At 33.3% G+C, this 23438-nt stretch overlaps 1 protein-coding gene across 1 annotated transcript in view; it reads right to left on the reverse strand.

Annotated features, from left to right (window-relative positions):
- Window positions 1-4296: 4296 nt before the first annotated feature.
- The window catches only part of LOC138331402 (uncharacterized), a 35407-nt gene continuing 16265 nt past the window's right edge, over window positions 4297-23438 (reverse strand). Inside the window, exons 7-13 of the mRNA XM_069278995.1 lie at window positions 10287-10382; window positions 9322-9417; window positions 8263-8357; window positions 7548-7643; window positions 7073-7210; window positions 6041-6247; window positions 4297-5679 (exon numbers count right to left, since the gene is read on the reverse strand). Coding sequence (XP_069135096.1) covers window positions 7118-7210; window positions 7548-7643; window positions 8263-8357; window positions 9322-9417; window positions 10287-10382 — 476 coding nt within the window. The 3' untranslated portion in view covers window positions 4297-5679; window positions 6041-6247; window positions 7073-7117. The remainder of the gene's footprint in view (window positions 5680-6040; window positions 6248-7072; window positions 7211-7547; window positions 7644-8262; window positions 8358-9321; window positions 9418-10286; window positions 10383-23438) is intronic.

Below are 23438 nucleotides of genomic sequence, written 5' to 3' on the forward strand. Positions count from 1 at the left end.
ACGATACATTACATACGTCACATTTATTCATAACTTTCACATTTACATTTTTTTATCCATCAATAACATATAACATTAATAAGTTATTGTCACATTATGTTTCTATGTCACACACCACGTTTTAACATTCTCAAATTACAGTTATACATTACTTACATTAATACTTTATTTTTTATTATTGTTTTCACATTATATCTATTCTTTACTTACAATACATTTATTTATAATCCTATAGTACATCTGAAAGTTACTCGATTTACATTCAATAATGTTCTTACATTACATCCACGCGTTACTGACCTTACATTATTATATTCACATTCCCACTGCACAGTGTCTATATGTTGCTACTAAACCCAATGTATGATATTTTCCAATATTGACATTTTCAGTTAGGCTCTGGCATACTAATACCACAATCAGAGTTCAAGAGGTCACGAAAACAATGGGTTCACGAATTTACTGAAGATAAATCAAAGATATAAAACCAAAATCAATCAATTTTAAACACCATAATATTACCCCTAAAAGTGAAGCGAAAATACAAGTTTATTTAGCATTTATTTCAATTTAGAAAAAAAAAAAAAACGTCCGACGTACATAGCGTGAATATAAATATTCATGGCCTTGCTCTCATAATATTTCATTTACGTTTCTTGAATTACAATACTGGTGTTTTCACATATAAAAAAAACATTACATTATATAATTGTCTCACATTACTTTAATCATTCAACTAGGACCTTCATATCTAATGCAATCATGGCCTTGATAGTACATGCACATTAATTTTAATACGATATGACACTATTTTATGTTAAACTCTCCCTATCTTTCTCTCTCTCCTCTTCTCTCTCTCTCTCTCTCTCTCTCTTTGTTGCTCAATCTGATTAATTTTGCTAATTTTGACAAATCTTCTGTATTATCTGTTTTCATTTATTGCTCAAATTTAAACATACTGGGGCTTTGAAAATAATAGCTCTCTTATATCTTTAAAACTTTCCCATTTAATAATAAAATGATATTCATCCTCGATATCCCCGCTATTGCATGATGCACAAATTCAACGCCATCTATCTGTATTGTTATAACGACCTCTCTCGATATCTAACTTATGTGATGACATACGGATTTTCAATATTTCTTTCAAATTTTGAGTCCATATAGATTTTGTTTCATGTTTTTGTAGACCACAACCTTCGTTAATATGTTTTATAAGGAACACATAGAAGATATGACTCTATCTGTTCACTGCAGTCTTTTTGGAATAGATCATATATTCTACATTTTATAATATCAATATCTTTGTCGAGTTTTTATCACTATGACAAATATAACCTATACCCATTCTATATAACTCATCTCTGATAATATCCGACCAATCGCTTCCCTTCTCAAGCATTTCTTGATAAGTAGCATTTAAAATACACTTATTTGAAGTCTTTAATTTAATCCAATATTTAAAAATTCTCAATTTTCTTACAATAGCCATCGGTAATATTCCTAACTCTTGATATGTCATACAGTTTGCTGTACTTTTCTGAACTCCTAATAATCGGTTGCAAAACTCAAGTGCAATTTTTTTATACTTGGGGCTTTGTGAAACCCCCACACTTCACTACTGTAATTTAAAATACAAGCAAAATAAGTATCAAATATATGAAGTTAGGTTCAATGTTAAAAAAGTTTTTCTTACATATGCAGTATTGGATTAAGTGTTTACAACTCAATTGAAGACAGTCATCTGTTAAAAATCTCATCTCACAATCATTAACGTACATTGAAAACATTAAAGGTGACAACATTTCGCCTTGGAATAAACCGTTCTTACACTAAAAATAGACATTTCATTGTTACATGTATACTTAATACAACATTTACCATCATTGTATAGTGAGCGTATTATACGTAGTATTTTCCCTTCTAAACCACAAATTCTGGTTTTTAATTAATTTTTTAATTACAAAATAAAATGCTTTACCATAATCAATGAAACAGCAATATAATTCTTTTCTTTTTAATTTTTGCTTATTAAAGACTGCAAGACAAATATAGCATCAACTATTGACACTATGATTGTCTTTCTTAAAGCCACCTATTTTATAATATTCATAATCAAAATCATCTATGCTATTATTAAAAATTGAGATGAAAAGTTTCCCAAAAACAACTTATCAAAACATCATTATGCCGCTATAATTATTAGTATAATCCTCATTTCCCTTTCTAAAAACCGGAACAATGTTACCTATTAACCGAGAAATAGTTACCAGACTTAAAAACGTTATTTAACAATACAACCAGGCAAGGCAAAATGACACCTCATTAATTATTAGATCTTCGCCACATGCTTTAGATGTGCTTAAATTATTATAAGCTTTAAGTATTTCATTACCAGTAATATCGGCATCCAGTTAATTAAAAACTGAATTTGAAATATTGTTACATGTATCATGATCGTGTAAAAAGTCAGTTACCATTTCATTAAGGTGCAGTGGAAGATATTTCATTGGAGTATTAGAAAAAAGCCTGTTCGTACAGGTTACTTTTAACATTTTTGTTTTTTTTTGTAAAAATCCTTCGGGTTATGTTTTCTCATGTAACATTTCACCTTACTGTGCTATACATTCACGTTTCAATTTATATTCTAACTTTCTATGTATGCATTTTTAATGTACAAGTTTATTATGGTTTTCTCTAGATTTATCATAGTTAAAAGAGGACAAAGATTACTTGAATTCAATATATAACATTTTTTTTTACAATTTTCATGAAACCAGGAAATAGGAGACATGAAACGAGTATGGGAATTATTAAAACACCCTAATTCCGATGTACGCGCCTCCTACCAAATACCTTCATAAGACTTGCCTCCAGAATGTTTAAAACCAACCTAGAACATGGTTTTCCTGCAGCCGTTTGTTTACGGTCTAGTGTCTAGAACTTAAGGTCCAAATTGTACGTACTGACTAATATATATATTCTTCTGGAAATATGAAGGATTTTAGCAATTACAATTTCCCTTTTCCGAGCAAATAATTGAGGCATTCTGATGTTATTTTCAAATGACGGGTATTCGTATTTTGTCTAATAAGTTGACAAGACAACCATACTACACAACCTACATCTTTCTTCATGGGGAAAATCACATTACTGCACACTTCCAACCTCTGATAAAGGAAACAATATTTGCTACCACAGTTGAGTCAACATGTAATACCCTTTCATGATGAATCAGGATTATATGGCATGAAACGGGCAGGCTATGTGTGGTAACAACTGATGTAAGAGAGGGGTTTTATCCATCTTGAATTTATTTGTCAATAAGTAAAAAAGGACCAACTTACCAATGTTGACCAGATTTTAAAAGGCAATGCAATATGAAAACCGTATTTATAATGAATATCATGATCAAAAGCTTCATTAATTAACTATCATATTATAGCTAAAATGTAGTAAAACAAAGCTTTTAAATCTTCAGGAATCTTCGTGTGAACAAATGACACTTTGAAATCAATATATGCAAATATACAATTAAAGTTACCGCGAATTTCTTTACCATTTTCATTTGCATATTTTTCTACCAATCATTGAACATAGCTTGAAAATAATGTTTCATACCGTACATATCCCCAAAACCCCTTTGTGAACCTTACGATGGATAGACGTTTTGTGTACCTTACGATGGATAATAACAAACTGATGTAGTAACATCAAGCCATGAACTCGAAAATATAGGTACGGTGTACATGTAAAAATCAAGCAGAGAATAGTTGAAGAGTGGGTATATATCAATCAATCTGTCTTTTTGTTCGTACTTAAGAACGCACAAAATAATGTTTAATGTCCCATTAACTTACAGTGTTATTAATGGAAGTACTATGTGTAGGAGTTGGAGGATAGGTAGGGTACCCAGAGAATATCACCAATCTTAGGTCGGTACCTAGCAACTGCCCCAGTACTTGAAAAATAAATATTATACTATAATGACCAAAGTTTCGACCTTATTTAATCTTATCTTGACAGTGGTTACCGTTAACATCACTGCTATCTTTATTGAAAAACATTTTTTTGCGATAATATAAGTTTACCAGTTATTCAACTTATTCAAATCATATTTGGTCGCGCGGGTGAAAGCACGTGAGGGGTTCTAAGTGTAAGGAAACTGAATAACCGGAATAAACCCACGTGATTGCGCAGGTGACAGAAAAACAGAAAAACAAATAACTAAAAATACACTGTTTACAATATTTATTATATAATAAAATGCACAAGACTGTAGAGGGACTTTCTTTTTTTTAAAAATCTTTAATGCTCATTTATCTAATGTGTACATAGATGTTTACATTGACTTACAATTACTACAATTAAAATACAAATGATAATAAAAAGAAATGAAAATTAATTTACAAAGTCGTTTCATTACAGTTTCAAAAATATATTCTTTTTGTTATTTAGCTTTCATATTAACGACATTGAATACACATGTACATCTGTATAACAAGTCTCCGGTACTGCCATTCTCATCTATAAGAATGACTTCATTTCGTCTCACTCCATCAGTTTTGTAACAATATGCGTTTTGTTTCTGTATATAGCTATTAGCAGTTTGATAAGTTATTACACCATGTAGTGCGCCTGCGCAGATGCTGTACTCTATGTTTTCAGTCCAATACATGTGCTTGTTTATGCGAGTACATTCTGATCTACCGGAATTACTGACTTCGTTTTACACGGAGTGAAATGTCGGTACAGACAGAGTGATACAAAGGGAAGTAACTCTTTAGTGAGCATGGTCCTTAGTTTTGAGGGATGGCAATTACAATGATTTTATGATCAAATCTATCAATACCTGGTTGCTATGACTTCAATATGGGCGTTACTCGGGTATAACTAAGCCTTTGACCTACAGTACTTCTTCTCCAGTTAATCCGGTCTTAATTCGCCAACAAAAACCTTTAACTTAATTACAATAAAGCTCTACCAAATTAAAATTTGATGTAAATCAAATCATTCAGTTATTCAGTATCATTCACTTTAAAGATGATTGGGCCATGAAAATATTATAGACCTTTACGAAACAAAAATTTTAAGTTTCTTAAAAACAATAATTACATAAGAAAATATATATAAATGGCAAGATGAGGTTACGTCACAAACAAATGCTGGATTCTTTGTGTAATCTAAGTTAACAGTGAAGTTTTGCCGTCTGGCGTAGTGATAGTTAACTAATGTGCGGTAATTAGGTCGACGGCGGGAAACATAAGACGACCCACGTTATAAAAATTAACATTTAATTTAATTTAGTTGTTCACAAGGTGATGGTAAATGTGGTATTAACGGTAAGCTAATAACATTTGCTACTCCACAAAATTACTAATTTCGTTTTACATCCCCATTATAAAAAAAAATAAAAAGACGTTTCGGACAGGTAGTGGGCCTTTACTGTAAACGTCAATATTTTAGCGACGTTTTTCCTCTAATATTTGATTGCGCACAAACATGTAATTTTAAAACATCCAAATTGTAACAAAGGTTCTCTTTCGAATCAGGCTGTGTCATACAGATGTGGAGCCTCTCTTTGTGCAGAGCGAAGGCACTCGTAGTTGTTCACTTCTATAGACGTACCGACTCTAGACGGTTCACTCCTTATGGCGTCGATAGCTTCATAGGTACCATCTAAAATACCGAGTATCATAAACATAAGCCATATAGCCGGTGATTGTCGCGGGGATGATATTTTTTTTGATACAAAAACGCGAAATTTACTTACGGCAAAAAATATCCCAATTAACGGTATTGCTGAAACTACGTATCTATTCCAGAATTACGAAAAACAACAAAATGACTGTTCAAACACAAATCATCCCTTTTGTTTTACGCTTACATATCAAACATGATAATTGTCTCTCGGGAGTTATATAACCAATTAAAACAAGGGTTATAAACGTTCAATAATTTAAGCCAATGAAAAACAATGTTATAAGAGAGTTATTTAGAGAAAGTTATTTTGTATTTTAAAGACACATTTATCAACAACCTGTATCCTGTTTCGGGCCCTGTCCAATATCCGACAGATGGATGTCTTTTGTAGGCTTTGTAGTGTCTTGCTGATTCCGTAGTTGGTGTCTTCTTGCTTGGACAATCAAGGCGATGACCAGAGCCAGTATGACAACACCTGATCCGACCCCGATCCCGATAGCAGGGATATTCAGACTATCATCGTCCTCACGTGGTGCATACACAACTGAAATATATGTTATTTTTGATGAATTACATTATCTTACAATCAAACCTGTCTATAAAGACCATTCAAGAGACCAAGAAAAATGGTCTTTATAAGCTATAAAGACCATCATCTATATGCAGGTAGGCTATTGTAAAAGATCATCCAAGGGGCCATGAAAATGGTTTTTAAAGTAACAAATATATTATAGCCTTTTAAGACCAACTAAGGCACCAAGAAAAACAAATGCTTGAATGCTCAATACTTGTTATACACGTGACAACATTGTGTAGAAATTTACAATTTTGGAATTAAAGGAAGTTGTCTTATTAAGTAGGTCACCTATCTTTGGTTAAAGATCCATTGATTGAATTATTGATAACTTATACTTAATTTATTACTATAAAAATAACTAGAAAATCACAATTTCACAAACACTTCATCAATACATATAGAAAGTTATTTTTCTATTTCTAAATATATGTTTTTGAGACATAGTTGCTAACGACTAAATTCGGTTGACATATTAAAGCTCTTTTTTTTGTTTGGTTTGATAATTAAGTTTAACATTTTTATTAATATTGAGGGTCATTTAATGGGAGTTCGAGGTTCAGAGGAATGGAGGAGTACCCGGAGGAAAGCCATCGATCAATGGTCAGTAGCTGGTAACTTCCCTAATCTCACGACCGATCCAGAAGTGGAGGGTTTGTGGAAAAATGTAGAGAAATCTTAATCCCTCGCCCACTGCGAACCCCTCCCTTCAGATAATTTTTTATAGATCTTAAAATCCATATCATGTAAAACGTATTCTCGTAATGGTATGTTTATCATTTTTATATTAAATACCTCTAATATCACACTTATCTCCTGTGAGCCCCCCTGTGCATGGCGTCAAACAATTTCCAGTGTCCTTGTCACAGCTTGCGTCTTGACAATGGCCACAAATACCCAAACATTCGTTTCCATAGAAACCGGAAATGCATTCTGCAAATACAAAGGACGGCTCTCCTTTAACATTCATATAATACTATGTATTATCTTGCATTCCAATAATTTACCTACCCATCTTTATGTTCGTCGATGTAATGCAACGTTTAAGAGAGGTTTAAGAGAAGTTTCCACATGTTGTCATGACGTCTGAGCACTATGACCTTAACGTCATGCAATTATCAGGAACGATAAAAGTAATTTTAACAAGAATAAAATAAGGAAATCTGTAAAAGTTTGAATTTCTTTCCTGTGATTTTAGTGTTTACATGGTTAAACCAAGTTACAGATAATCAGAATTAAGCTAAATTTCCCCTGATGATATATTGATTACCTGAACACCCGCCGGTATCCTGCATGCACGGTCTATCCTTGCAGTTGTTTGGACAATTCTTTGTACAGTTGAATCCATAAAAGTTAATCTGACAACCTGAATGCAACAAAAAATATTTTTCTTTTCTGAACATCGCATTTAGCGTGAGAGAGTTAATCTATGTGAATTAAGATCTATATTTATATTGATAGAAATGACTGTATATGTACATTTTTTAGCTTAGTCAAATTTTAGTGCAAACACGAAATTTTAAAATATGATTGATTGGCGGGGATATAAATTTGCACAATTTAATGGTTCAATTACGGAATTAGCCTTTTACAAAGTTGAACACTGTACATCAATTAGCACTTCAGACAGTGCAAAAAGCGCTAAAATAAAACTACCGCCACAATAAGTCTGTATAAAATATTAAGTCTTTAAATCCATGAATGTTAATCTTCACGAACTTGTGTTGAAACGGAAATCGCGAAATTTTACAGATATTTTGTTTACAATACAGCATTCGATGAGGTTACATTTATTCCGTCTTTGCATATTATTGAGGTAGCTCCCTTGCAGGTAGGTATCGATTGTTACGTCATTGTTTTGTGAGCGCAATACACGTCGTTTTCTTCTAAAAGTATGACGTTACGCTCGCAAACACATGACGTCACAATCAATACCTATCCGCAAGTGCAGATAACTCTGTAATATGCAAATTCGGAATAAGTACCTGAACAGCGACCATCTGCTCTATCACAAAGACTGTCTCTGCAGTTCTGCGGACAGGCTTGGTCAATCGCTCTCCGTAATATCCTGGTATACATTCTGTAACAATGAACAGGGATTTAATATCAATACAGATGTGCTGTTTTAGTGGTATTACGCTATAAATGGCGACGGAATCTGGGAAGAGTCCTCCTTTTATTGAAAGAAAATAATTTTGAAACTATTTTGAGGTAATATTGATGTTAACATGAAAAGTTTTACACTAACACTAACATGAAACTATTCCATTTTTTTCATTTATGCATTCATTATCCTTTCTAAAATGCTGTCAGGCGTTACTGACCAGTTAAGGTTTACGACCTGTTTAAATAAGTGATTGTTTGTATGCGATTTTCCCGACTCGATGTATATGCCTATGTGAAGTTGAATCCTGTCAAACCAGCGCTCCTACTATATGCTATAAACACTAGTCAACATAATCGCATAGATATTTGGTGACATAAAAGTGTGCTGAACCCTGTGAACTTGCAAAAAAAAAGTTTATAATGTTTTGCATATTTTGTCAAAATTTCCATACAACACAAAAATCTACGAGTCAACATTAATATCTAAGGTACAGACGGATGAAGAGGTACTTTATGTTCAAATACACCTAAGAAGTGATATAAAGGCATATAAAAATCACTAGTTTAAACGGGGTCTGAAACCTTAAAGTAATAACAGAATACCTGACATTTTAACAGTGCGGTCATTACAAAATTTATAAGAAACGAAATATGTATATAACGTAACTTATTCCGTCATACTACAGAGTTATCTTCCTTCCGGATATTTTTTTTATTGTGACGTCATTACTCTCCCACGGTGCATTGTGGTCTCCATATTTCACATTTTGGTACGGAAATGAACCCTAGGACACACTCGCAAAAATTTGTTGTTTTTTTTTTGTCTGAAAAGAACGACGTTACGCTCCAGAAAAAAAACATGACGTAAGTAGTCGCTACCGACATGGGTAGATAACTCTGTAATACGCAAATAGAGAATGATTGTGAAAGCCACATACCGTCACACTTGCCATTAGCTTGTAGGCAAGCAAAGTCTCTACAATTAGCTGGACACTGATAGTCACACATGTCGCCGTAATACCCTGGTTTGCATCCTAATGATGGTTAAAAATAAATATAGCAAAGTGTACATGACGAAATAATACTTGTTTATAAATAGATGATCTGATCAGTTCCTTTCATTTTGAACGTCTCTTAAACATACCTGTCATCACTATGTATGGATTATCATAGAGATCAATAAATATTAAAATCGATGTCATGTGTAAAATAATATAAACTTTATAGTAAAACAAGTAGCTAAATTTTGATACATTCTATTATGATGCCGTTATGAATGTGATAAAGGTAACATCTTATTGCAGTTTTCAAATTTAAGTATTGAAGAACAATGTTTTCTACTTGATAATCGTTCAAATGTGTGCTTGTCAGATAAAGAGCGAGAAATAATAATGTTTCATGTGGCAGAAAACATAACATAAATTTGATATCAGATGGATAGTATATTACAACATCTCTCAGTAAATATGGAATGCAGAAGTAGTACATATGTATACATACATGTATATGAATAGCAATTAATATGAGTTATGAACTTGTTAATAATGCGGCTCCGATAATGTTTCATTATGTATATAACCTATTTACTCTTTGTGAAAATAGTATGTAGTTTGTGACATGTCGACACATGAATCCAAGGAAAAGAATCTATATAGGATTTACCTGTTATTCAAATCTTCTTGACTAACATTTTGTCAATAAAATTTGTTCAAAGAAAACGAAAAATGACACGTAAATCTCCCACCCAAGGGACAAGGAAAACACGTTCTTTATAACCTAATGACCTTTATACACAGGTTCCATTGTGTTGAAATTGGCCATTAGAAAAGTGGTCCTATTAAGGAGGCGGACGTCATACAGAGGTGGTCGCTAAGGAAGGTTTTACTGTAAGTATAACACGTACCTATACAAACGCCATTGGACTGGATACAAAGGTCGTCTCTACAGTAAGGAGTACACGTCTGTTCACATTTGTCTCCATAACGTCCAGGGTCACATTCAGAATTCAGTTCAACATCAATTCAGTTCAACATTAATTCTGTTCAACATTAATTATGTTCAACGAGCGTTACATTCACTATTCCAAAAAAAAATTATCTCGGAAATTATAAATCCGATTGTATATACTACGGTATATAAACTATTCTAAACTTCGATTCGTTTTTCTGTGATATCCGAAAAATATCAATGGTGATAGATCAATGTGGTACGGAAGAACAAGGCTTTCTTCTTCATAGAAACCCAGGCATGCAAATGAGAAACTTGATCAATTACATTATAGATTATAAATGTAAATAATTCTCCTGAAATTTACAAATTGATGACAACGATTTTAAAATCAAGAAAATCAAGGTTAAAAACAAAAGGTATACATAATCAATTTACAACTGTTTCTATTTTTTAACGATAAATATATTCAAAAGCGTTTTCTTATGAAATCAGTATTGGCGATTTTATAGAAGAATATTCTTCACGAGCATATCACTTACGAAAACAAACTCCCGATGTTTTGTTACACGTGTCTCCGTTACAGCCTGTCGAACATGGTGAACACAAAGGTCCATAGTATCCATCCCTACAATCTGAAAATATTGCAACAAACTCCAACCCTAAAGTCACGACATCAATAAAGGAGCACGAGAATATTTAGCCTAGTATCTAACATTCGGCACTTGTACACCCCCCCCCCCTTTCATATGGCCTTTTCCTACTAAAACTGTTTCAATGCATTTGAGAAATGAAGTATCATTATTTATGTCATTTTAAATGAGATAAATATATTCATGGTTAATGACATTTCAGTTTTTACACAGATATAGGAACTCCATGCAGCTTACCTAAACAGTATCCTGAGTTTCTGTCACAATAATTTCCAACACAGCCAAGCGGACATGGAATACAGTTAGTACCGTTCTTATAATATCCGATGCCACAAGCATCTGAAATCACAGTAAGGCACGTGTAGTAATCACCCACTCCTGTTTGTAACCGTCATTTTTATTGGCTTAGAAATTTACCTCATAATTTAAATAAATACTCAGTCGCCGTTTGTAACGTCGCTTCTGATTGACTGAAGCAACGGCCAATTCATAGAAAAAGAGTCCCTTAAAAATCTGGAATTTCAATGGTTTATTACAGTCAAGTAGTGACGCTAGTACCATGGAAACCCCATTACATACTACTTACAGTGGAAGCAAATTTTAGTTCATAGAGTAGGTTTTCTATCAGTACCGTTGATTTTTTCTATATTATATCCCTTTAACTAGAAATGAAAACAAAAATCAATTTAAATGGGTTTAAAGTTTTCTATTTGGCTCTAAGTGTATCGTACGGGACTCTATTTTCGCGCACATCAATAATCGCGCACTTTTCTCAGAAAGTGATGACGTCACTTACCCGGCTATATATGGATAGTGGAAAGCTGTTTATTTCCTTCTCATTGCAAAATGATGACGAGCCACTATCTACTAGCCAGTATTTAGCCCGCAAACACAGTGTTTATTTTGTAGATAAAAATTTTGTAATGTTATTTTGGCGGAGTTACTTTTTTTTATTCCTAAATAGTTTGTAATACGTTTTCGACAACTTTATAACTGCAGAATATATCATCGCCATGAACTTTTTTGTCACCTTATTGTTAAATGGACGATTCTATCGATTACAACATTTTTTAATGGATACTACAAAGTACGATATTTCTTATTTTTAATTGAATTATTTTTGTCATTTGTAAATACCATTAGAACAACTCAAAATTAATATTTTTCAACATAGTATTATTTTTCCTTTTTTCCAAGCCACGAAGTGTCTTACATTCAAAATAAAAGGAGAATTTACAAACTATTTTAAAATTTTGCAATTTTATTCAAAAAAATGTAGGAAAACGGTAAAAACGGATATTAATGCATTTTACAAGTACACATCCCCGGAAATTTTCCTTTCTACCTTGTACCACAATAAATATATTTTTCATGGTTGACACCAACAGAATAAAATAATATCTTTATATGACATAACTTATTTGTGAATCATCTTTAAAATGTTGTTTTGTGAGGTGCGCGAAAAATGATGACGTCGGCAGCCGGAAGGTATTTTTTATGTATCGTTTTTTGTCGTTACCTACAAAATGTAGGTATGGATATAGGACAAGGAAAGAGTTTAAAAATAACCTTTATCATCAGCATTGGATAAATGTATGTGGATTATGACTAGTTTGTCTTTCTTTTATTATTTGTATTTTTGTAATCCTGACTTTTTAGGTGCGCGGAAAACGATACCTCTAGGATATATATATTTCAGTGAATTCTTGATATTTAGTGAAGGAAATTTTCGCGGTCAATAGCAATGTTTGCGAAAAGCGAAAAAAACACCTCGCAAAAATAACCAGTGATGCGGTATCTATTGATTCTGTCGATTAGAATTTGGAATTCGCAATTTCTCAATATCTATAATATTTATATGTATATGAATATAAATATAATATATCTAGCTGACATTTAGATGTATAGATAACTGAAGAACTACGTACCACATACACCGGATGTTGGATGACATTTGTCACCCAGACAGTTCAAACAGTCATTATTACAGTTTCCATTCCCGTACTTTCCTATTGTACAGCCTAAAATAAAACAAAACAACAACAGGATTATTATCATAAGTGCTATGTGTCGATTTCTTTACAATAGGTTTTAAACATTTGCATATAAAAGTGGCGTATACGTTTGAAATCGGAAAAGGCAAAACTATTCTTTTAACATATTTATGAATAATTCAAGATGTTAGAAATATTACACTTCAAACTTTTTTACGGCGGCCATTTTGAAAATTAAACAAGAAAAATAGCTAATTGTTTTACCAATTATTAAAATTATTAATATATTGTTTACATATTTGTATTCAATAACCTTGAAAATAAAGGTTTAGACACAAAAATATGATTTTACATTAATTCATTTTTAAGATATTAAGTATTGATGCAGCGGCCATTTTAAAACACAAGATGGCTGACAACAGCTTGCATAACAATAAGATTTCATACTTGTATCACAAAATGCAAGGTTTTATGTTTAAGCCTTCCACAAATTTACATTGAGCATAATATTCGCGAAAGTAAATCACAATCGAAAGAAAGTTTGATTACAATGCACGGGCAAGCGGCCATTCTGCCTCTATATGCTGCAAAGCTGAAGAAACTGCCATTTGTGTATGCTTTTATATTTCTTGAGCAAAAAAAGCGCATATACATTTTCTAAGGTGACAAATAAAAAGGTTTTTATTCAAATGACAACTGCAAATGATAATTCAACTTCAATAATATAATAGGATATGCATTTACTTACCATAAACGTATACCTCACACAGTTCCAAAACAGCATCATCTGAGTACCACGGGTAGGTTTTTATCCGGCGGTCATTGTAAATGGTCACATACCTGGCGACATTTTGACATGATATACTAAGAAACAACGCCATGGAACTTTCGGTGAGAGTATTGTCCTTGTAACATCGCATTCCTGATGTCCAGTCCGACGCGTTTGATAAGTATAACTCAAATCCCGCCAGTCGCTGTCGCTGAAGGTCAGTGTCATCTACAAAATGTTTATTACAAATACAATTTATACAAACTTACTGTATAACATTAAATGTTCGTGGGTTCATTGTTTCGTGGTTTGGAGGTTTGTGGCTGACGACCATGCTGGGCAGCGATTCAATTATGGTCACATGATATTCAGCAGTTTCAGATACCGGATTAAAAAAACGTGAAATAGCGATGGACAGATTTGGAATAGACTTGGAAAACGTACATATACTTATTCATCTGATGTACTCCACTGCCCCCATATTACATCCCATTTAATGAAATGAGAAAGTTTTCAATCGTCAACACAATGAAAATAGTGGCCGACGAACCCTTCTGTATCACACATTTGTAATGGCTACACATAATTTAGTTGAGTAAACCGGAAGCCAATCACCATCGCTTCCGGTTATAATAAAAAAACAAGAAGTATGTTGTTAAAAAATTCAAAAATGTGCTAGGCCATCTGTATATGCAATGTAATTAACGTGGAAATCGCAAAGTGATGCAGTAAAAGCGATGTTTGGAGTGTTCAATTTGAATGTTTGACAACAAGTGGATGTGTTGTCGACCATGATAACCACTATAACAGCTCTGACCAATGGCAGTCGCCGTAAGAATGATTACAGTCACGCGTTTGGGGGATTTTTCCTTAACTTTAACTTCTATAATCATACCGTGATTTGACGTTTTTTGTCAATATCGGTGTATATGCATTGTAAATTTTTCCGCCATAAACGATAACCGACTGGTATGGTTTATGGTTAAATGAGTTTACCATTGTGAAACATAAATCAATCATTTTCAAATTTTAAAGTGATCACACATCGTAAAATCTGACGGTCACTCAGCCAGGTCATGATCAAACGACCTCTCCGAAACGTACAAGGATTTATTTCAGTTTCCAAAATGCGCAACTCATATAGGCGTTTTGTGAGACATGGTGGAAGATGAAACGTTTGCTCATTGGAGTCGGTTGAAAGAATTTGTTATATATCCGAAAAAAAAACTATGTTAAAAATCACATGCTAAGCACAAAAGTAAGATTTCATCATGATATCATTTAAAATAATTCTTTATATTCTTAAAAGAATCGTTCTTCGTTTCATCATTTGATAGATTGTTTTAGATAATAGAAATTGAAGTTCATTGTGAAACACACAAAGTAATGAGATAAATCCAATCATATCAATATTTAAATACCTACCTCTGTAATCTGATCGTTACAGATTCTATGGCGGACTGTTGCTGCAGATCTACCTGCCACCAAACTTCCGTATGTCTTGTCTTATACTCTGTGTGCATGCAACAGTTGGAAACGTGCTGTTGTCTAGCACAACCGTCCACAGCTTTAGAACTATCGTATGTTGTAAAGGTAGAGCTTTGGTTTGTTGGTTTACCCAACGCAAGGTTTTCTGAAATATGATAATATTTCTACTTCAGATTTGAGGTTAGGGGAATAACTTTACGCCATAGATGCATATGTGTGGGATTTTTTTTATAATATGTTATTTTATTTTCACACACACGGATTCGGTAGGGCTGATAGGGTATACGTCCCGAAAGTGCAAAAAGAACAACAATAACAATGTGCAATATAACCTTTACTTATTTAAATGTTTCAAACTATTTCGTTAAACTAAAATAATTTTGTGATTTTTTTCTTTTAGTGTGTGTTCACGTACGTTTTCATGACTTAAATAGCAATGTTAAAAATTTTTTGTATTAACACAAAAATTAACACAATAAAAATATAGAATAAATAATAGTATGTTTGCGGCTAACAAATATATCTATATTTCTTGAGAACTCTTGAGCTAACTTTTAAACTTTAATTTTTCATTTTTTTAATTGCCAGTGAATAGCATTTACTTAGTCTTTAGTACCAAAGTTGGTTTATAATTAAAATAAAAGAAAACTGAAGGTAGCAAGTAAGGGAACTTAGCAAAACTGCAATTAATTCGTAAAAAAATACGTTAAGCGTATCAGTGAACCTGTATCACTCACCGTAATGCATATTAAAACGATTATAACAAAAACATCAAACAGAATATTTCGGATAATTTCCTTTTATTGTTTAGTTCTCATGAAATGCTGCCATTTATCAGAGTAATGGAGGCAAATAATTTTAAACCAAGCTTTGTGATACAACTGGTCCTCTTCGCCCCTTTATGGCACATAACGTGACACTACTCTTCCCAATTTGGAACACTTTTTGAAGATAATTATAAAAAATTTCTCGCATGTGCTTGAATTTCTCTTGATATTGCATAAATAGTTGTCTTGAGGTTTAATTTCATGATCTGTTTATTTGTCAACAATGCATAATATTTTATTTAGTATATTTATAGATAGAGTGCTTTGAAGCATGCCTAGCCCAGCACTGTGTTTCATCAGAGAACCCAGAATGGAACACCCCCGCCCCCCTAAATATAGTTTGATTAATAAATGCCCAGACATGATAAAAAATGTTTGAATTCATATAAAGAAAGTTCGAACATTTTTTAGTTTATTCAGGTGCCATATCTGTCAAATATTCCATTCAGAAATTATTTTTCTTGTTTTCTACCACGATAGGCGGTGTTATTCAGCTCTCACGGTATCAAGTAAACAGTGCAGCTATTGATTAACAATTTGTTTATACCACACGTGGATTCAGCATTCTGATTGGCTGACACGGTGAACTTTGACCGAACTTCTTTTTCTTGGTGTCATGTCATCATTTGTCAACGTCATCAATAATCGAATGACATCATACTATGTTGTGATCGCTGCTTTACGTCCAAACTGGTGTTGGAAAACGTTTGTGTCGTGGTCGTTGTGTCAAAATACGTGAAGTTTTCATACATGTTAAATTGACCTAATGTACTAATAATACATCTTGACGGACAAGAATTTCACTGATGAGTTTCGCAGATTTAACATGTATGAAACAAACTTAGTCTTGATGGTAATGGCTTGATGATTATTTGGCGGGAAATAGACGATGCCGTGTCGTGCGAATGCTTTTATATTTATACATGAAATCCGACGTTGAGTTTTATTTTCTGGAAGCAACTAGGATTCGAACTCAACAAGACGTTAAATGAGTATTATTTCACCCTAAAGATGTTCCCAATTAGAAGAATTTGATATCGATGGATTCTTTACCATATGATGACTTTTGAATACCAATAAGTGTCTTTTTGTTGATGAAAATATTACTACACCTTATTTGCATATTTGGTGAATACACGTTACCGTATCCACGCAGTATATCCAATAAACGAATACGATTTTGGTAGAAACAGGTCACACTATTCGTGGTTGTTGAATATTGAATTTATTCAACACTCATAAGTTATTTATTTTAAGTTACAAAAGACATTCGCTAAAACTCGTGTCTTTTGTAACTTTTAAAAAATAACTCACTCGTGTGGAACAAATTCAATATTCAACAACCACTCATTGTGTAACCTCTATTTAAACTATATGGTGTCTTTAAGGTTGTCGCACGACGTCGTTTCCCGGAGTTTTTCACAATTTCATTTTTTTTTTCATTTTTAAATACATATAATAAGCAACATAAAAGAAAATGACTTATGAACATTGTCACAGCTATTATTCAGCACCTTAAGTTTTGTTCAGGACAGTTATTGTAAGTTTAGATTGTAAACTGAAAATTCTGTATCACATGTTTAAAGGTGTTTTATTTTGGATAGCGTTCCAATTTCGGTATTGTCACGTTATTCATGTAGCGACTTGCTATCAAACTAGTGATATTGTGTATGCTGATATATCGATTTATAGCTGTAACATAACTGAGTTACAAAATTTGTATAAGCATTTTGGGGTTAACATTTAAGGTTTAAAGTCTTTTTTCTGGTGGTGGTTCTATAGAAGGATAAAGTTGGGTAGGGTATCGACATTTAGAATGGACCTCGTCCCTGTGGACTTGTTTTCCTGAAACATACATTTTATCACATATTTTGTCAAAATGAGCTACACAGCAATGTATGAGACAACAGTAATGCATTATGTAAGCCCTCATCTATACACATGTTTGCCTAAGTTATGTTCAAGTGCACCTAACAAGTGATACGAGTATATAGGCATACGCAAACAGGGTCGAATACTGAAACGTGCGCATGCATAAAGTGTGACTCGCCGTACACCGGGTGTCGGATTACCGCTTCTTCCGAAGGACAAGGAAGTAGAGGATGTGATAACGTCAGATAGCATTTTAAGTAATGAGATTAAGCTTGTTAATGGGTTTTTTTTTAACCCTTACTTTGCCAAAGGGCCGATTTGGGCCGATTTGACTTTTAACGGATTTTGACGTCCCGTTTTGCGTTGTTAATGACGTAATCCATGTATGTGTGCTTTCCCTGTACCGAAATGAGAAATGCTGCAAAATTGCATATGAGATGACACAATTATAAAGTTACCGTACTCCGAAACCGTTCAACTTATTTTCACAAAACTTTGTGTATACAATGTATGTTAGGCTGGTGTCATAGTTGTACCTGTTGCTATCCGGAACTTTATATTTTTGGTATTTTATCTGTTACTGTGAAGAAAAAAACAAATTACATTTTATTGTAACTCCAAAACGGTTCAACTTAGATGCACGAACATGTCTAATCCCATGTTGGTTTTTTCTCCGGGTATTCCGGCTTTCCTCAACTAACAAACCTGGCACGTCCTAGCATAGCATGTTAAACCAATAAATAACATGGTAGAAGTACTGATATCCTTACCTGCTGACTTGACCACTGTTAACAGCGACAGTCCTGACCAGATGACCAGTAAGAAGGCCGTCCTAAAGTCCATGTCTGACCGATCTATGAACAATTTCCAAATTGCGCCTCAACAACCAGGAAGTAGAGTATAGGTTAATGATATATATAGCATGCGATTGTCGAAGCGTGGCAAATACTCGTATTATGTCGCCAGTGTTCCGATTAATGATCTTGTGATTTGTTCGGTACCTCTCATGATTTCACGTATTTTTTTCTTCGCAGCATTATAATTACATCTTTAGACTTATAACAGGTACACTATTTGGAGTGAAAAATATTAAAAGTAATATCTATCATTTCCATCAAATTCCCATTGGAAAAACGCCGAGAAATAAATATATCTCAGTTACGGTACATATAATTTTAACAAAACCTATATAGATACTCATAGCTATGATTTTCATAAAATACACATTTTTGCAAAACGCGGTCTTTGCCATCTGAGCACCTTAGGAACATTAGTGTCGAAGATTTATTCAAATTTTCTAATGCCTAATTGATGAATTGGAAAATGTTTTCTGGTTTTGGTGATTACCGTCTGAAATTCTGGTAATACTCCGACCGAAAGGATTTGCGTTGTTGAAAACAGGGGCATTAGAGGACCAGATTCACAGTGTCTTACAGAGCATGAAACTTCTCACATTACCATATAATCTCCTCTTGACGTGTCGATGTCCTTAAAGTTGTGACGTCAATCTGATGTCAATGCTTTTTAGCAGAAGCAAAGTATCAATTGGCATTACTCATACTACAAAGCCTTTGATTGCATGCCTTCGTAAACCAAAATATCTTCTCTGCTCATGTGTATCAAAAGCTATCACATTTTGAAAATGTAGCAGGATTTGTGGGACACCCTATCCACATGTACCTACCGGGTGGGGTGTGTTGCTTGGTTTCTTCGTTGACATGCTTCAGTGATATAGCACTATAAAAAGGCCAACAGTTCCACTATACAAGAAGACACAACATGAATATACCGCAGTCTCAAAAACACGTACCTCGCACAACATACACGCAACGCACCGCATACATGGGAGGCCGTCCTTACATGACCATAGCTGTTAATAGGACGTTAATTAATCAAACAAACAAACATACAAACCTATATCCATTTTTGCTTGGAATAACGAGTAAAATATTTAAAGCGATAGTTTTATTTTCGTTGACAAAATATATAACAGAAGTCGACAGTCGATCTTGCTACCCTATGGGATTACTAATCAAGGAGGTCAATCGTTGTATCTGGAACCGAACCAGCCTTTTTGCCGTGATTCTATCCTCCGTAGATTGTGAATGATACATGTGCAACATTAACAACGGCTGCACGGTTTTTTAAAATGACTAGCATTTAATCAATTTGAATATGTAATAGATATCGTGTTTGACGAGTAGTTTCAGAAATTTAATTCCTGATGAGATACTCATTTTGAATGAAAAGATATTTTAGCAGCTGTTTACGCTTCAATTACAAAAACTTTATACCCCATGTGATCAGTTTCGTCACTTTCCCTTGCATTTAGTTTTATCCCCTTAAGTCTAGTGATATTTCGATGCCTACAATTACTTCCTTGAAGCTGTGTAAATAACTTACTCTCAGTGTCATATCGTCTTTATAGCAAGCACTCCCAGATTTTTATGCTGGATTCGACTTTATAAAAGCTTATTCTTTAATCAACATTGGTTCACTTTTGAGGGTTTTTCTGCTAAAATTGCAAAATTATTAAAAATGTTTTGCCCCAAATACCCTCAATAACAAAATCCTTTACATGCCCAGCTTTTCTTACGTAAAATAAGAATAATATGAAAAAACGCCAATAAATAAATATATCTCAGTTACGGTATATATAATTATAACAAACACTATATAGATACTCATAGCTTTGATTTTCATAAAAATACACTTTTTTTTGAAAAAAACGTGGTCAAAATTACGTTACCTTGCTTATCTGATCACCTTATGAACATTATTGTCGAAGATTTATTCAAATTTTCTAATGCCTTGGTGAATTGACTATATAGCAAGCACTCCCAGATTTTTATGCTGGATTGACTTTATAAAAGCATTTTCTTTAATCAACATTGGTTCATTTTTGAGGGTTTTTTCTGCATGTTTTTTGCCCCAAAATACCCTCAGATAACAAAATTCCTTTACATGACCCAGCTTTTCTTACGTAAAATAAGAAATAGGTAATACGTATTGAAATGCCTTCCAATATGCCATAACTAACAAAGTTGCTTGGTGAAATAAGTATGATCAGATCAGAACCTGCTGCGTCGTCTTCCTAAGACATGCATTCTCATATGGTGTCACAATTTGCTTGATAGCTAACAAATAACTCAACAGTACTGATAACTATACCTTATTATCATCACACTACATGTTAGGAACTTTTGATCAACATAGTTCTTCTGTTTAACTTCGCCAAATACGTTGTTTATACGGATGTGTAAAGGGAGCAATTCTTTTATATTTTCTTTATTTACTTTCCAAGTGTATACTTTGAATGTCCCTGAGAAATTACAAAAAGCTAGATTAGAGTGAATGTGTGTGCGATTGCTGATGTTATAATTAAGAATCATTGAAAAATCCAAAAAAAAAAATAAAAGATCGTGGTGGGAGGGGGGGGCAATTCGGTGTAGCGTCAAAAAATAATATTTTAAAATATATCTCCATCACTCAGCTGACGGAGCAGTATTTCAAAGTGTTGTATGACTCCTACAAGCATCTTTATGACCTGTTAATAGAACTCGTCATGTTCTACATTGTCTGTTACTGTTGCAATATATTTCAATTGTTCATGAGCATGTAAAGAATAATTTTTGTAGTTAATGTTTTGGTTATTTTTTATATTAAAATTTATAAGTGCACGTTATGTATATGTAGGTCTTTAGTATAGTAGGTGATCTACATTAGGAGTTTACACTGGGATAATTCTTTGAATGGAAAAAGCTACTTCTCATTTGCTACTTCTATACACACAAAACGCCCCATTCTAGGTTGATAGATTTATTGACATCTTAACAGAGGATTTCTTTAAGATAGTACTGTCGAAAAAGCCCCCCTTTGAATGTCTTTTTATTTCAAAAATTATTTACCAAAATAAAAAGACAAAATTAATATAAATGGAAAAATAAATAGAATAGTTTAATCGTTATCTCCTTAAATATGAACCTTCGTATAGAACTGTCCATGACGTACTATTTCACTGAAGGCATATATTACGCATTCAATATGTTCGGAAATTTTTCGTGAGGTTGACTTGAATATAAATATGCTAATATTGTGTCTGAATTTTTTTATGAGTATATTATAAACATAATGGACCCCTGTCTATACAGGATAAAAATTTTTTAAGGGAAGGCTCTAGTTATCAATTCATATGCATAAGATTCTAAAACTCCAGAACATAAGGTGCGGAAAATGAAGAGGGTTGGTAGCAGGGATGATGTGCTCAGGAGGGGAAACGATCGTTGGGTTGTCCACTGCTCGAGCAAGTTCATAGGATATTGGGCAAAATAGGTTTGGTCATAATTGTAAAAACAGAGGTAATAATGATATTGTTTTCTTTAGGCATGAGTATCTCATTGTGTTCTTAATCCAACAACTTCTGTAACTCCCTAAAATATATTTACAAAATAGAAAATTCAGCTTTATTGTAAAATATTCACTCGAAAGAAGTCATTCGTAAAATAATGGTGGTTACGATGATTTCTATTCAGCTTTATGAAATATCAATATTAGATATGGATTTTCACTAACGAGCTTTTGTCGCTTTTTGCTATCTTTCTGTAGTATCTGTATTAGAATAATTAAATAAATGTAATTCAAACCTTTTACAGTGAAACCTGCCTTAACGACGCCATGGTCAGATATAAAATGTAATTTATGATATCATAAGATAAATGTATTTAGCTATGATCAATTGTTGTATTATCCCAAACCGTTTAGCTATTGAATTCATTTGTTAAATTATCCCAACCGTACAAGAAGAGGTAAGGAGTTTTATGCTTAACGTGCGAAGGGGAAGTAACTGCTCGTACATGAAACATAGTCACAATTGTGTGTGATTTGGACCGCGCATGGGCATACATAAAGACAAACTAGCTATTAAGACCACTTTTCTTAGAGACCCAAATGACCATTTATAACCTAATTTGGCCACTATAGAGGCCACTTGGCTATAGAGACAAAATCCTTCTTCTCTCTTGGATAGTCTTCATATTAAAACAGATTTGATTGCACATGGAAACTATGTTAGAAAGTCAGAAAACTAATAAACAAATTCCATGTTAGTGTGACGGTTTGACTGTTTAATAGTGGGCTATAAAATTTTTTGGTATATAAATACGTAATCGAGGGCGCCCTAGAACTTCTCACTGTTGAATGACGTAATCGAACGCATCCCAACTATTGATACGTTTGAACCGCCATTGATGATGTGTCTGTTTTCCTTCTCCAGGTATGTTTTCATGATTTCTGTGAATTTATTCATTGATCAGCTTGTCCAAGTATTATACACATGTTGCATAAGGTGTTTATACATTAAGTTGAATGTATGATTAAGCATGATAGACCCTGTAAATATTGTTATGAGTGATTTGAAGCGTGCCGGTTTTGCACAGCGTTCATCCATGTGATGCCATGGATAACTGTATTGTCTAAAGAGGGTTTTTGGCACCATCGCATTAATCT

Source organism: Argopecten irradians, chromosome 9, assembly GCF_041381155.1.
Source record: "Argopecten irradians isolate NY chromosome 9, Ai_NY, whole genome shotgun sequence".
NCBI classification, from domain to species: domain Eukaryota; kingdom Metazoa; phylum Mollusca; class Bivalvia; order Pectinida; family Pectinidae; genus Argopecten; species Argopecten irradians.